We start from the raw sequence: 15,007 nt of genomic DNA, 5'->3' as shown, positions 1-15,007 counted from the left end.
TTTCTTCCTCTACCCTTCCCTTTCCTTTCGCTCCTACCTCACTCACTTTCGCTTTTACTTCTTCACTTATTACTTCTCCCCTTGTTTCTACTGATACCTTCACCTTTCCTTCCCTTCTCCTTCCACTTCCCTTCCTCCTCCCCTTTCCATCTTCCTCCTCTTCCCTTCTTATCTTTCGTTCTTTTTTCCCTTCCCTTCTTCCCCCCCTTCCCTTCTTCACCCCCTTTCCTTTTTGGTTCCCTTCCCTTCATCACACCCCCACCTTCCTCCTCATCCCTTTTTTCTTCTCTTCCCTTCCTCCTCTTTCTTCCGTTCCTTCCTTTCTTCCATATCCCTTACATAACCTGAGCCTCGTCCCCCCTCTCTCTTTCTCTCCCTCACCTTTCCCCTCACGTACCACCTTGCTGCCAACCTTACCTGTCCCATTGACCTGAGCCCTTCCTTTCTTCCTGCTCCCTTACCTGCTCTTCCCTTCTGCCCGTTCACTCTTCTATTTTCCTTTCCCCTCACTCTGCCCTTTGCTTCAACGTGTCCTTCACTTTGTCCCTTCCTACTTGTTCCTTGATCTTTTACCTTTTCTTGTTTAACTCTTCTCAACTTCTCACTTTTTCCTGTTTACCTGTCATCTCACTCACCTTTTAATGTTTACCTGTCATCTCACTTTCACTTTCTCTTGTCTACATGTCCTCTTACCCTTTACCTTATTTTGTCTACCTGTTCCTTCACCTTTTACCTTTTTTTCTGTCCACCTCTCCTCCTATTACCTTTCATGTTTTCGTGTCTACCTTCAATCTCATCTTTCATCTTTTTCCTTTCTACCTGTCCCTTCATTTTCCTACCTATCCCTACTCCTTTGACTTTCTCCTGTCCACTTGCCCTTTCACTTTTCACCTTTTCCTCTCTACCTGTTCCTTCACTTTTTACTTTTCCTGTCTACCTTTTATTAACTTTTTCCTGTTTGCCTGTCCGATCACTTTCACCTTTTCCTGTTTACCTGTCCTCTCACTTTCCACCTTTTTTTCTGGCTACCTGTCCTTTCGTTTTTTTCCAATCTACCTGTCCCCTCTCGCCCCTTAACCTTCATCTCACCTGTTCCCTTACCCGACCCGCGCCCCCGCTTGCTGGACCAGGCGTGGGCGGGGAGGGGGGTGAGGGAGAGCGCCGCCACCACCGCCAGCGCTGCCGCCCGTCTCCACCACGCCGCTAGCGCCATCTGGGGAGGAATGGAAGACTGAATGAGATCTTTGCCGTCGGGTAATTTCCCCAGAGTGTCTCCAGAGGGCGTCGTGAGCGGCCGAATTGGACACACTGGGCTGGCTCGTTTGTGTCGCGTCGAATGAATGTTTTTTTTTGTCTTTTTGTCTTTGTTTTTTTGTGTGTGAGAACATTATTATTATTCACGTTTTTCTTATTCTGGACTATTTTTTTTCGTTTTGTTTCTTGTGTATGTGTGTGAGAGCGTTTTTTATTTTTATTTTTCACCCTTTTTAAGCTGATTCATGTTTTTGTTTTAGTTTGTCTTGCTTTGTGTGTGTGTGTGTGTGTGTGTACGAGTTCATTTTTTTTTTGTTTTTCGTAAATTTTCAAGCATGGATCCTGTTTTTTTTGTAGATATTTTGAGTTTTTTGGGATGTGGATGACAATTATTTTTCATCTCATTCTCTTTTTCGAGGGTGGACAGAACAAAAATCCTAGTCCTCCACCACCACCCATACAACCACCATCACCACCACCACCGCCACCACCACCACTGCCTTCACTAAAAACCACAGCACCACCACCACCAATCACCAACTTCACCACCATCAACACCATTACCATATTTCTCTCCACCACCTTCACTTTTCCTTCTTGCCCTCCTCCTCCTCCTCCTCCTCCTCATCATCATCATCATCATTTTTACTTCCATTTTTCCCTCTTCCTCATCTTCTTGGCATCACGTTCTTATTCCTGTTTTCATTCTTTTCTCCATCATGTTTTTTTTTATTCCCTTTTCTTCTCCTCCTCTCCCTTTTCTACCTCCTCCTCCTCCTCCTCCTCCTCCTCTTCTTCCTCCTCCTCCTCCTCCTCTTACATCACCGCAGGTCGAAGGAGCCGGAGATAAAAAGAAGAGAAAAGCATTTATTTGTATATCGAATTTCCCTCGAGCTTGGCGTGTTGCAGTGATTAGCTTCCCCTACCTGGGCCTACCTGCGAGAGAGAGAGAGAGAGAGAGAGAGAGAGAGAGAGAGAGAGAGACTGACAGATAGACAGACAGACACAGACAGACAGATATATGCGTCATTCGCTTTCCCCTTCCCAGACACACAGATACAGACACAGACAGACAGATATGCGTCATTCTCTTTCCCCTTCCCAGACACACAGACAGACAGGCAGAAATATGCGTCACTCTCTCTTACCCTTCCCCTCTCTCACTTTCTCTCTCTTTCCCTGTTTGAAAATAGAAATAATGAGCGTTCAATACAAAGCGATGTGGCGTGTTTGGTTTGCTGGTAAATGTGGGAACGTTAAAGGGACATAAATAAAAAGCAACAACATTAAATATACACACACGCATACCCACACACACACACACACACACACACACCACACTACCGAACAAAAATATCGGACTGCGGTCGTTGTTGTGAATGTCTCGTGTGTTTGTTCAATTTGTTGCATTCAGGTGTGTGTGTGTGTGTTAATATAGAAGCTCGTATGTGTGTGTGTGTATGTGTGTGTGTGTGTGTGTGTGTGTGTGTGTGTGTGTGTGTGTGTGTGTGTGTTCACTTGATACATCTTTCGAAACATCCAATATAACCATAACACACACACACACACACACACACACACACACACACACACACACACACACACACAATAATAAAAGACAAAAAAAAATTAATACACAGATAACAAAACACATACACAAACACAGAGAGAAAGATAGAAATAAAGAGAGAAAACAGAAAGACAGACAAAAGAAAACACACACACACACACACACACACACACACACACACACACACACACACACACACACACACACACACACACACACAGAAACGGTTTATCACACGGTAATTACACGGCCTCCGCCAACACTCCTGCACCCGAAGAGTTTTAATTACCTAACCCTTAATGACCCTCCTCTTCCCCTTCTTCTCCTTCATCTTCCTCTTCCGGCTCATTTCTCTTGCTCCTCCTTTTTTCTTCAATGTGTTCCCTTTTCCTCTAGGTACTGTTCTCTCTCTCTCTCTCTCTCTCTCTCTCTCTCTCTCTCTCTCTCTCTCTCTCTCTCTCTCTCTCTCTCTCTCTCTCTCTCTCTCTCTCTCTCTCTCTCTCTCTCTCTCTCTCTCTCTCTCTCTCTCTCTCTCTCTCTCTCTCTCTCTCTCTCTCTCTCTCTCTCTCTCTCTCTCTCTCTCTCTCTCTCTCTCTCTCTCTCTATCCTCCTTCTTTTTTCCCATTTCCTTCTACCCTTTCTTCCTCTTTCTTCTTCCTTTTCTCTTCTTTACCCCCCCTTCCTATTCCGTCTCTTTTTCTCTTCTTCCTCCTCTCTTTCTATATTCTCTTTTCGACTTCTCACACTTCTCTCTTCATTCCTTGCCCTTCTACATCTCTCCTTCCTCTTCTTTGTCATCCATTTATCCACCACCTCCTCCTCCTCCTCCTCCTCCTATCCTCTCTCTCCTCTTTTTTCGTCCCTTTGTTTCCTTTACCCCGCTCTTCTCAGCTCATCTACCTTTTCCGGCTCATATTTATTCCTCCTCTCTTCTTTTTTGTATTCCTTTCTTGTATTTTCATACTTCTCTCTCCATTCCTACTCCTCCTCTTCTTCCTCTTCTTCCTCTTTCTTTTACGCCTCCTTCCTCATTGTTTCTTTCTTCCTCTCCTCGTCTACCTTCTCTTTTTTTTCTGTACTTCCTTCTTATCCACATTCTCCTCCTCATTCACTGTTCTTATTTATTATTTTTCCTCACTCTTACTATTTTTCTTCTGCATTTTTCTTCTCCACAAACTTCCCAATTTTTCTTTCTCGGCCACCTTAACTTTCTCACCTGCATTCACCTTTCTTCTTTAGTCTTCCCTTCCATGCCAAACTTTCCCGTGCTCACTTTCCTCCGCTACACTCCGTCCCATCACGCCATTCTCCTTCCTAATCTAATTCTGCCTGCCTTCTAGCACTCTCTCTCTCTCTCGTTATGTCTCTTCTCCTTTCTTCCCATCCTTCATCCGCTCCTTCACCTGCTCCTTCTTTTGCCCGCTTTCTTTTCCTCCCTTTGCTTCTTATCCTCTTATTTCCTTCCTTCAGTTTTCCTTTTAAAATTTCCCTTCCTTTTTTTTGTCCTCTTCCACTTTCACTATTCCTTCTACTTCGTTATTATTTCCAGCAATTTTCCCCTTTCTTCTGTTTTTCCTTCCCCTCTCTTCCCATTTCTTTTTTTTATTTCCTACTCCCCTCCCCCTCCTGTACTTTTCCCATTCCTTTCTTATCCCTCCCATACTCTTACCATTCCTTTCTTCATCTTCCCCACCTCCTTTGACCCATTCCCTTCCTTGTTTCCTTCCTCTTTCTCAGCCATTCCAGAACTACTGCAATTATTTTCTTCTATTCCTCCACTTTGCCGCTTCCTTTCGACCTTTCCTTCGTACTCCCTCCTTCCTGTCTCTCCTCCCTCCTCCATCCCTTCCTCCTTCCCTTCCTCCTTCCTTCCTTTCTTCTTCCTGCGCATTCCCTTCATATTCCTTCTTCTTCCTTACTTCTTCCCAAACTATCGCCATCTTTTCTTCTTTTTCTCCACTCTGCCCCTTCCTTTCTTCCTTCCGGCCCTTCCTCCGTCCCTTCCTCTTCCCACTCTCCCCTTCTCCGCCCCTTTTTTTCCTCCTCTTCTCTCTCTCCGTCCATTCCTCCTCCCCCTCTCCTTCTTCCTTTCTCTTCTCCTCCTTCCGTCACACTCTACCCCACTTCCTCCCTCTCTTCTCTCCTCCCCTCCCTGCGCCTATCCATCCTTCTCCTCTCCCCTTCCTCCTCCCCTCCCTCCGTTCATTCCTCCTCTCCCTCTACTCCGTCCTTCCTTTCTCTTCCCCTCCTCCCGAACAACTCTCTCCCTCTCCTGAGTCTCCTCCTCCTCTCTCCTACACCTTTCTCCTCCCATCCCTCCGTCCATTCCTCGTTCTCCTCTTCCCTCCCTCTCTCTCCTTCTTCTCTCCCTCTCTCCCCCCCTTCCCCCTAATGGCCGCCGGGGCTCACTCTGGAGATTCGTGTAGCGGCAACTTTTCCTTCCTTTCCTTGCACGCTCTTAATTACGCGAGACCAATTAACGGTGTGTGAGTACGTGACAGCATGCACGCCAACGCCAGGTGTGTGTGTGTGTGTGTGTGTGTGTGTGTGTGTGTGTGTGTGTGTGTGTGTGTGTGTGTGTGTGTGTGTGTGTGTGTTTTGACGGGTAAGAGAGAACTGGAAGGGGAATGAAGGTAAAGGAGATAAAAGAAAGGAAGGAAGGAAATTAGTTAAGAATGGGACCGGAAGTGATGAAAGGTAAGGAAAGGAAATAAAAAGGGAAAGTGAATTGCTGTGAAGGAAGGATGAATGTAGGAAAGCAAAGGAGGTAAAGAAAGTAAGGAAGTAAGGAAGGGAATTAGTTAAGAAGGGAACGGAAGTGATGAAAGGTAAGGGGAAAGGAACAAAAAGGGAAAGTGAATTAGCGTGCAGGGGGGATGAATGGGTACTGAAGGGGCAAAGAAAGGGAAGGGGAAAGGAAAGGGGGAGCGTGAAGGAAGGGGATATAAGGGAAAAGGGGAAGAGGTAGATGAAGGGAAGAGGATGAAGGGAAAGCGAGAGAGAGAGAGAGAGAGAGAGAGAGAGAGAGAGAGAGAGAGAGATGGATAAGGTAAATGGAGAGGATGGAGAGAGTCAAGGTATGAGGAATGGAGTGGAAAAGATCTGATTTTCGTGAAACGGTTGGAGGAGAAGGAGGAGGAGGAGGAGGAGGAGGAGGTGGTGGAGGTGAAAGACTTAGCAAGATTGGAGCGAAAGGAGGAAGAGGAGGAGAGGAAAGAGGAGGTTGTGGAAAAGGATGGAGAGAATAAGATGGATAAAGAGGAAGAGGAAGAAAAGAAAGTTGAGTAAGGAGGAAGAAACGGGGTGAGATTGATGGAGAAGAAAGAAATTGGAGGACGAAAAAGAATTGGTGGTATTAGATAGGAAGAAAAGGAGGAAGAGGAAAAGGAGTAAGGAGGAAGAAAAGGTGGTGAGATTGATGATGAAGAAAGAAATGGGAGGACGAAGAGGAATTAGTGGTATTAGAATGAAGAAAAGAAGGAGGAGGAGGAGGGGGAGGAGGAGGAGGAGAGGGGGGGGGGGGACTGAGAGGGATTATGTATCGTCAATTTTATTCTTACGCAAATTAATTACACCTGACGCCATTGAGATTGAGGGGAGTGTTAAACATGCGACTAATCCAGGTGTGAAGCTTGCCTGGAAAACTCTCTCTCTCTCTCTCTCTCTCTCTCTCTCTCTCTCTCTCTCTCTCTCTCTCTCTCTCTCTCTCTCTCTCTCTCTCTCTCTCTCTCTCTCTCTCTCTCTCTCTCTCTCTCTCTCTCTCTCTCTCTCTCTCTCTCTCTCTCTCTCTCTCTCTCTCTCTCTCTCTCTCTCTCTCTCTCTCTCTCTCTCTCTCTCTCTCTCTCTCTCTCTCTCTCTCTCTCTCTTCTTAACCATTTATCTATTTATCTATCAACCTATCAATTTTTATTTTTATCTATGTATATTTACTTAACCTTTTTATCTATGAAACAGATCAATTAACCATGTATGTCTATCTACTTGTATCTATCTTCCTGTAAATCAATCTAATCTATTTGTATTATTTGTCCATTAAACTAATTAATAAACTATCTATCTATTTACCCATCAATTTATCTCAATTACTGAAGACATTTTCAAACATAGCATTTCTCTATTATAACTCAACTCTCTCCCTCTCTCCCTCCTTCCTCCCTCCCTTTCTCCTTCCTCCTTCCTCCCTCCCTTTCTCCTTCCTCCTTCCTCCCTCCCTTTCTCCTTCCTCCTTCCTCCCTCCCTTTCTCCTTTCTCCTTCCTCCCTCCCTTTCTCCTTCCTCCCTCCCTTTCTCCTTTCTCCCTCCCTCCCCCATTGCCTCCCATCAGGACGCATGACCAGATAAATTATATACGCGTCAGTAATTCACCGTAAATATTCGTTCCCTGGCCGGACATCAAATACCCCTGTCCGCGACCGTGGCCTGCAGCAGTGCGCTCGTTCATATTCCCACCTGCACAGTGTTGCCGGCGATACTGTTCGGGTGTGGGGGTGTGGGGTGGGTGGGGGGGGTTGGTGATTGGTGGGGTTGTTGAGTGGGAGGAAAGGGTGGATGAGGGTGGGGCGTGGGAGAGGTGGTTGGGGTGTGGGAGAGGTGGGTGGGTGGTAGGTGTGGGTGGGAGAAGGTGCGTGTGTTTGTTTGTTTATTTGTGTGTGTGTGTGTGTGTGTGTGTGTGTGTGTGTGTGTGTGTGTGTGTGTGTGTGTGTGTGTGTGTGTGTGTGTGTCTTGTCATTCCTCTTTCCTTCATGTGCTTTTTATTTCCCTGGTTTGTTGGCTGTCATGTCGCGTGAGTCTTTTTTTATTTATCTTTTTGCCTTTTTTGAATGTCTGTCACTGTACGTCTTTTGTATCTGTATGTCTGTCTATTTATGGATCTGTTTGTCTGTTTGTTTTGTCTGTATCCGTTTTTTTTTTTTTTACCTGTGTCTGTCTGAATCAGGTCGTCCTTTCTCTGTCTTTGCATCTGTTTGTTTATGTATATTTCCCTCTCTCTGTTAGCTTGTTTTCCTTCTCTTCGCTCCCCTTCCTGTTATTTCCTCTCTCCTCTCTCTGTTAATTAATGGCACGTGTTTTGCTTTATTGTGTACAGGTGCTTTTTGACAGTATTGCATTTTTTTTTATTCTATAATTTCCATCCATTGATTTATTCCCTTGTTATTTATGATGTGTTTGATGGTTTGTTGATGGTGTGTGATGACTGATGGCACGAGTTGGTTTGTTGAATATCTCTTGTTTTTATTTATTTATGTATTATTTAATCATCTGATTATTAGTCCCTTGCTCATGTGTATATCAATTAATTCAGTAAGTCGCCATTTACTTATGTACATTTATTCAATACCAATCCAATTTCATGTCATAATTAAGAACGTTTCAGTTTCATTCTTGTTTTCCGCAGGTTTGTTTACTCATTCTTTTTTTTTTATGAGTAATGCTGCGCAATGCTTCACTCGGTAATTGGCGGCGCGTGTTTGTGTGTTGCTTCATCCCGTGTTTGTCAAGTGTTTGTGTCAGATGATTACTCGCATGCTAAGTGTATGTGCAGTTTATTTTGAACGTGTTTGTGTTGCGTCTCGTGTGTCTTTAGTGTATGTGTCAGGTGTTTACGTATGTTGTGTTTATGTTGTTTGCTGTTTGTGTTGCGATTAGTGTGTTTTTTAGTGTATTTTGCGCTATTGTCTTGTTTGGGCTGTGTGTGTGTGTGTGTGTGTGTGTGTGTGTGTGTGGGAGGGGTTGTGTGTGTGTGTGTGTGTGTGTGTGTGTGTGTGTGTGTGTGTGTGTGTGTGTGTGTGTGTCATGTGTTAGTGTCGAGTGTCTGGGCGTGAGTTATACAGGTGTTTTACAGCCTCGCCGGCGCAGGTGTGACTTACCTGTGCTAAATCCACCTGAGTGTTATATGTCTCCGGCAATGACAGACCTCCGCCCCGTTATCTTCATTCTCTTTTTCTGTTATGTCCTCCTTCTCGTTAATTGGTTCCCATCCTTTGTTTTCTTGTATGTCACTTTCTTTCGTTTCTGTTATCGTCTGTTTTATTGCCTTTATCTCTTATGCATGACTTTCTACTTTCATTTGTTTGTTGTTATCACGTCCCCTCTTCTCTGTTTTCTTATTTCATATTTCAAACCTTTCATGTATTTTGTGTTTATTTCTCTCTCGTCTTTGACACATAGAATACATTAGTTTTTGTTCATATATCAAATCATGTACGTTTTCCTATTTCTATTTCCTTTTTCAATGTCCTTATTATTTTCTTGTATTATTTCTTGCACATTTTTCACCTATTGCAGTATTTTTTTCATTTTCAAGACCTTACAACATCCCAACATAATCTACATAATCTGACATATATCTTACATGCATTTTCATACCCTACATATTCATCAGATCCCATTATTTTTTGCTGCTGCTGCATATAAAGAATTTCGCCACATTTTCTCTTTACCTGACTCGTGCACACCTTGGCGCAGGTAACGCAGCCTATAATTATCTCCAGGTCGTTGTGCCTGTCCTCGCTTATCTTGAAAGGCTCCTCACCTCTTTTTTGTCTGCTATTCTCTTTGTTACTTCAGCGTTTCGGTCAGACTGTAATTGCTTTAATGGTATATAATTTTTCATTAGGTATTCTGTTTTGCGACTTCCTTCCCTTCTCTTCACTTCGTTTTATGTCTTTATTACTGCTTTCTTTAGTTGCTTGCTTGCTTCCTAACTCTTCTGTATAATGTTTACTTCTGTACCTTTTTTTTTTACAACAAAGGAGACAGCCCAAGGGCACAAAAAAAGGAAACCATAATAATTAAAAAAGCCCGCTACTCGCTGCTCCTAAAAAGAATCAAAAGAGGTGGCCGAAAGAGGGGTCTATGTTATACCACTCTGTTATATTACTCGCTTTTTTTTGTCATAAATATTTTCGTACTCACATTTAACATTTTTTCTTGTGTTATTTTACTGCTTCTGTACATGATTGCTACGTTTTCTCTCCCTCTTCCATTTTCTTTACAACATAGGAGACTCGCCAAGTGCGCAAGACAGACAGCATTAAAAAAATATATATATACCATTCCTCTCCGTCCTAAGGGAAGAGAGAAAATGATCCACCGAAAATGTACGATCCAATTTAGTTTTTTTTTGTCTGCAACTCATGTTATGCCCTAATCATATGTAACTACCTGTCCGTTTGCCTTATTTATCACACATCCAGACTCTCATGCCTCTGGCCGGGTTATATTTTTATCCTGGTCTTCCTCCTTCATGCTGTCCGTTCATATTTTCTTCCCCTTCATCCTTCTCCCTCTCCTAAATTAACTTCCCTTCCTTTTCCCTACTGCAATTCTTCATTCCCTCTCCCGCTAACACTCTCGACTCTCTTTCTTTCCTCTAGTCCTCCAGTCACTTTCGTCTACCTACCCTCCCTATTTCTTTCCCTATCCTACCCTTTCTACCTTAAGCAACTCTTCTTTGACCACCCTCTCCTTACACACTCTTTTCCTTATACTTCATTACCTCATTCTCCCTAGCTTACGTTACCCTCCCTCCCCTCCCCTCCTTAACTCCCTCTCCTCCAAATTCCCGCCAAACTACCCATGACTCTTCACCTTATCCTCCCTTCCTTCTTCCTCCCTACCCTTCAACACCCTTCTCTACTTGTCTCTTCCCTCCCCTCTGCCTCCCTTGCTTTTCCCTCTCCTTTCCTTATCATGCACCCTTCCTCACTTCCTTTTTTCTGGTCCCCCTCCCATCCTTTCACCTCTCCACCCTTGCTGATCACCCCTTTCCTCCCTTCTTCGTCTCTACCCTGACATTGCACCTTCCTACCTTCTACTCTTCCTCCTTAATTTCTTCCCATTCTACCTCCTTTCTCTCACCCCCTTCCCCTTTCTTCTCCTCCTCCCTCCTTTTTATCTCCCTTCCCCCCTACCCTACACCATTCCTGCCTTTCTTTCTTTCCATTCTGCCAGCCCCGTTCCCACCCACTCTCAATCTTCCCCCCGTTCCCTTCCTTCATCCTCCCTCCCTTACCTTTCCATCTTTCCTCCCCCAATTCATCCCGTTTCCTTCACTCTCCCTCTTTCCCCTATTCCTTCCCCCTCTTCCCCCATTATTTCCCCCTTCACCCAATCCTTCCCCCTTCTTCTTACCCTCCCTCTCTCCCCCTCCACCACGTTCACCTGCCGGGAACCAACCTCTTTATTCTTAATTGGGGAAGAGCGCGATGCCTTTATTTATGGTGGAACGCGACTGCTGCTTCGTTAGGCGTGATGGAAGGTTGGATCACCCCCCCCTCTCCCCCCCCCTCCTCCTCTCCCCAGCTACTAACCTCCCCTTTGTCAGCCGTTGATAAATATTCTCTCGTTTATCTTCCTCGTTTATCTCACCTCGTGGCTCCGTTTCTACTGCCATTGTTTTTGTTATTGTTTTGTTTTTTTTTTTGAGGAGGGGTAGGGAAGGGGGGTAAGGGGGTGGTGAGGGGAAGGAAAGAATGGAGGGGGGGGTTGTTAGGGTGTTTGTTATGTGTGTGTGTGTGTGTGTGTGTGTGTGTGTGTGTGTGTGTGTGTGTGTGTGTAGGTCGTCATATTTTTGGGTCGTCATAATATGAGAGAGAGAGAGAGAGAGAGAGAGAGAGAGAGAGCATGTATTTAATCGTGACCTAAATCGGTAAATTGACTGGATAACATTTGCTTAACGTTGACCGATAAGGAGTGCTCTCTCTCTCTCTCTCTCTCTCTCTCTCTCTCTCTCTCTCTCTCTCTCTGCCCACCATACGCATACAAAGAAATAAAAAAAAACGAAACAAATGGAAAAAGAAAACCGTCGAAATAAACAACGAGTGACACTTTAGATAAACAAGAGGGAGAGGGAAGGGCCGAAGGGGAGGAAAATAAACAATAAAGAAATAACAAAATAAACCTAAACACCGAAAATAGGAGAGAGAGAGAGAGATGGACAAGGTTGGACATGGAAGGAAGATCAAGAGAAGAGGGAGAGGGAGAGGGAGATAAATAAGGGGAGGGAGGGAGAAAAGGAGGAGGAGGAGGAGTAAGGAGCTGTGTAAGAAGGGAAAGAGATAAAAGACGATTGATTAAGATGGAAAAAAATGGGAAAGATAAGGTTGAACATGAAGAGGGAAGGAGGAGAAGAGGAAGAGGAGGAGGAGGAGGAAGAAGAGAGGTAGAAGAACAAAGGCAGGGAAATACTGGGACATAGAAGGAAGAACAAGAAGAGAGAGAGGGGCCAAATGAGCGTGAGAGAAAGAGAAGAAAACAGAGAAAGGAAGAGAAAGAGGAGCAGGAAGAGGAAAGAGGGAAAGATAAAAATAAGGGGTTCATGAAGTGGAGAAAGACGAAGACATGGAAGAAAGACCAAAAGGAGAGGAATAGAGAGAATGAAAAAGAGAGAAAGAGGAAAAGTAAGGTAAAGTAACGGGGTAGGATAAGGAGAAAGAAGAGGAGGAGGAGGAGGAGGTGGAGGGAAATAAGAGGGGAAAGAGAAGAAAAGAGGCATTCGCGAAGAAGAAAAATGCAGGAACACGGCAGGAAGATCAAAAAGAGAAGAGACGAAACGAGAGAGTCAGGAGGAGAGAGGGTAATGGAGGAGGAGAAGGAAGAGGAAGAGGAAGAAGAGAGTAAGATTAACGAGGCTAAAGAATAAGGAATGAGGGAGGGCTCTTGGGAGGACTGGAAGGCTATTACTGTTTCGTGTTCGAGGAAGAACTTGGCATTAAACCCATTGCACACCTCTTCCTTCTCTTCCTCCTCCTCTTTCTTCTCTTTCTCCTCTTCCTCCTCTTTTTTCTCCTCTTTCTCAACTTCTTTCTGTTTCATTTTCCTCTTTCTACTTTTTTTTTCTCATTATTTTCCTGCTCTTAGTGTTCTGTTTCCACCTCTTTTCCTTCTCTTTCTCCTCTTTACTCTTCTAATTTTTTTTTTACTTTTTTTTTCTTCTTTTCTTAGTGTTCTGCCTCTTCCTTTCCTTCTATTGCCTTCTCGTCTCTGTGTTTCCTTTCCTTTTTCCTTTTCCTTCTCCTCCTCTTTCTTTTCCATTTTTCTCTTTCTACCTTTTGTCGTTTTATTTTATCTAATTATGGTTTTCCTTTCTTCTCTTGCTCTGTTTCCATCTCGGCTTTTTTTCCTACTCCTCTTTCTTATTCATCTTCTCTTTTTGCTTCATTTTCCTCTTTTTCCTCTTCTTGATCCTCGTTTTTCCTGTTTTTGTTGCTCCTTTTCCCCGTTTTCTTTTTCCTTCTCTTCACAGTGTTCCGTCTCTTCTTATTCAATTTCTTTATAATTTTCCTCTTTATGCTCCTTTTCCTCTTCATCCTCTCATCCTTTTTCCTTCTTTCATATTTTTCTTCACCCTTTTCTCTTTTCTTCTTCCTCTTCATCGATTACTTATCCTCTTTCTTTCACTCTGCATCTCTCTCTGTTCATCCATCAGTTCTTTTACTCCTTTCTATCTCTTCCTCCATCCTCTTCCATATCTTTCTGCTCCACCTCTTCCTCCTCCTCCTCTCCCTCCTCTCTCCAGTTTTCCTTTCATTTTGTTTAATTTCCTATATGTATTCTAGTTCCTTTTCCTCTACCTCCTCCTCCTCCTCCTCCTCCTTCGCTCCAGAAATGGGAAGGCCAGAAATTTGATTTAAAGTGTAGTGGTTGTAATTTGTGTGTGTGTGTGTGTGTGTGTGTGTTTGTGTGTGTGTGTGTGTGTGTGTGTGTGTGTGTGTGTGTGTGTGTGTGTGTGTGTGTGTGTGTGTGTGTGTGTGTGTGTATGTGTGTGCGTTTGTTTGTAAATGCATAATTCAAAGCAATGCCAAGGGAAGGGAGGAGGAAGATGTTTCAGCAACACACACACACACACACACACACACACACACAAAGCACCAGGTAGCGTAATGGATGACTAAATGAAACAAACAAACAAAAAGAATGAGAGATGAAAAAGCAAACAAAAAAAAACTAAACTAGATCATAAAAACAAAAAACCTTTACACTTCACAGAGAGAGAGAGAGAGAGAGAGAGACTTGCGCAGAAAAGAAATGAAATAACCTGAAATAGAAAACGGACCAGAATAAAGGAATGAAATATGAAAGAACTGGCATTAAGGAGGAGAATATAGTTAGCACATAGATGAATAAAATAAAAAAGTTAAGCATGAAGTGAGTAGAAAGTAGAGGAGAGAAACGAAATAGAAGATAATGAAGTAAAAGAAAATATGTTCGTAAGCTTGTCTAAAACTTTAATTTGGGTGACAGGTAACGACACGCACAACTTTGATTACAGGGAAGCACAAGAAACGCTAATATAAATCACAGGTAACAAGACAACACCTGACGCAAAGAAAGCATTAATAAAGTATATAGACATTTTTTTTCATGCTCTTATAATCATGTGTTTTGGGCGTAATTCCTGAGAGAGAGAGAGAGAGAGAGAGAGAAAATAGCCAACCTTACTCCACAAAGACCTCGTTAAATTTATCTACAAAAGTGAGTCCGGTCTCTCTCTCTCTCTCTCTCTCTCTCTCTCTCTCTCTCTCTCTCTCTCTCTCTCTCTCTCTCTCTCTCTCTCTCCAACCGTTTCTGCTACACTTATTAGTACAGCCCCGGACGTAATATAGCAATTGGAACTATGAAATTCGTGTGCACGGGACCGGAGAGAGTGTGTTTATTCTTTTCAGTTTCCCCTTCTAGTTTGTTGCCGTCATATAGAAAACGCATACCGGAGGGGCCTCTGTGTGTGTGTGTGTGTGTGTGTGTGTGTGTGTGTGTGTGAATAGTAGAGCATTTCTGAAACTGGCGGCATTTGCACACACTAAATTACATTCTTAATTTGTTGACGTGAAATTTGGATGCCTTTTATGTGTAAGGTGGGAATTAAACGAGGGAGGGAGGAGGTAGACTATATATACGTAAAACGATGTATTTGCATTTATGTAATATCTGAGTTAACCGAAGCATTAATGTAACCGTTTCTGTGTATGTCTGTTTCCTTTTATATATATTCGAGATTCCTTGCTTTTTTTTGGAAGATGAAATTATGAAGAAAATAAATGAGTGTGGATAATCTTGGAGAGTTAATAAGTGCGTCGCTATATTTCTGTGTCCTATATTATGCATCTGAAATTCTGTGTCTCTTTGGCAGATGAAAATAACGAAAAAACTAAATATTGGCGTCTCGTATGACATGTGACGAACT

At 43.4% G+C, this 15,007-nt stretch overlaps 1 protein-coding gene across 5 annotated transcripts in view; it reads right to left on the bottom strand.

Annotated features, from left to right (window-relative positions):
- Positions 1 to 15,007, bottom strand: part of LOC127003286 (zwei Ig domain protein zig-8-like) — a 151,193-nt gene that overhangs the window by 23,625 nt on the left and 112,561 nt on the right. For all 5 annotated transcript variants that reach the window (XM_050869753.1, XM_050869748.1, XM_050869749.1 and 2 more), the window contains one exon: positions 1,090 to 1,213. In XM_050869753.1, coding sequence (XP_050725710.1) covers positions 1,090 to 1,213 — 124 coding nt within the window. The remainder of the gene's footprint in view (positions 1 to 1,089; positions 1,214 to 15,007) is intronic.

Source organism: Eriocheir sinensis, chromosome 25 (genome assembly GCF_024679095.1).
Source record: "Eriocheir sinensis breed Jianghai 21 chromosome 25, ASM2467909v1, whole genome shotgun sequence".
In the NCBI taxonomy this organism is placed as follows: domain Eukaryota; kingdom Metazoa; phylum Arthropoda; class Malacostraca; order Decapoda; family Varunidae; genus Eriocheir; species Eriocheir sinensis.
This window is presented reverse-complemented; position numbering and strand designations above follow the sequence as displayed.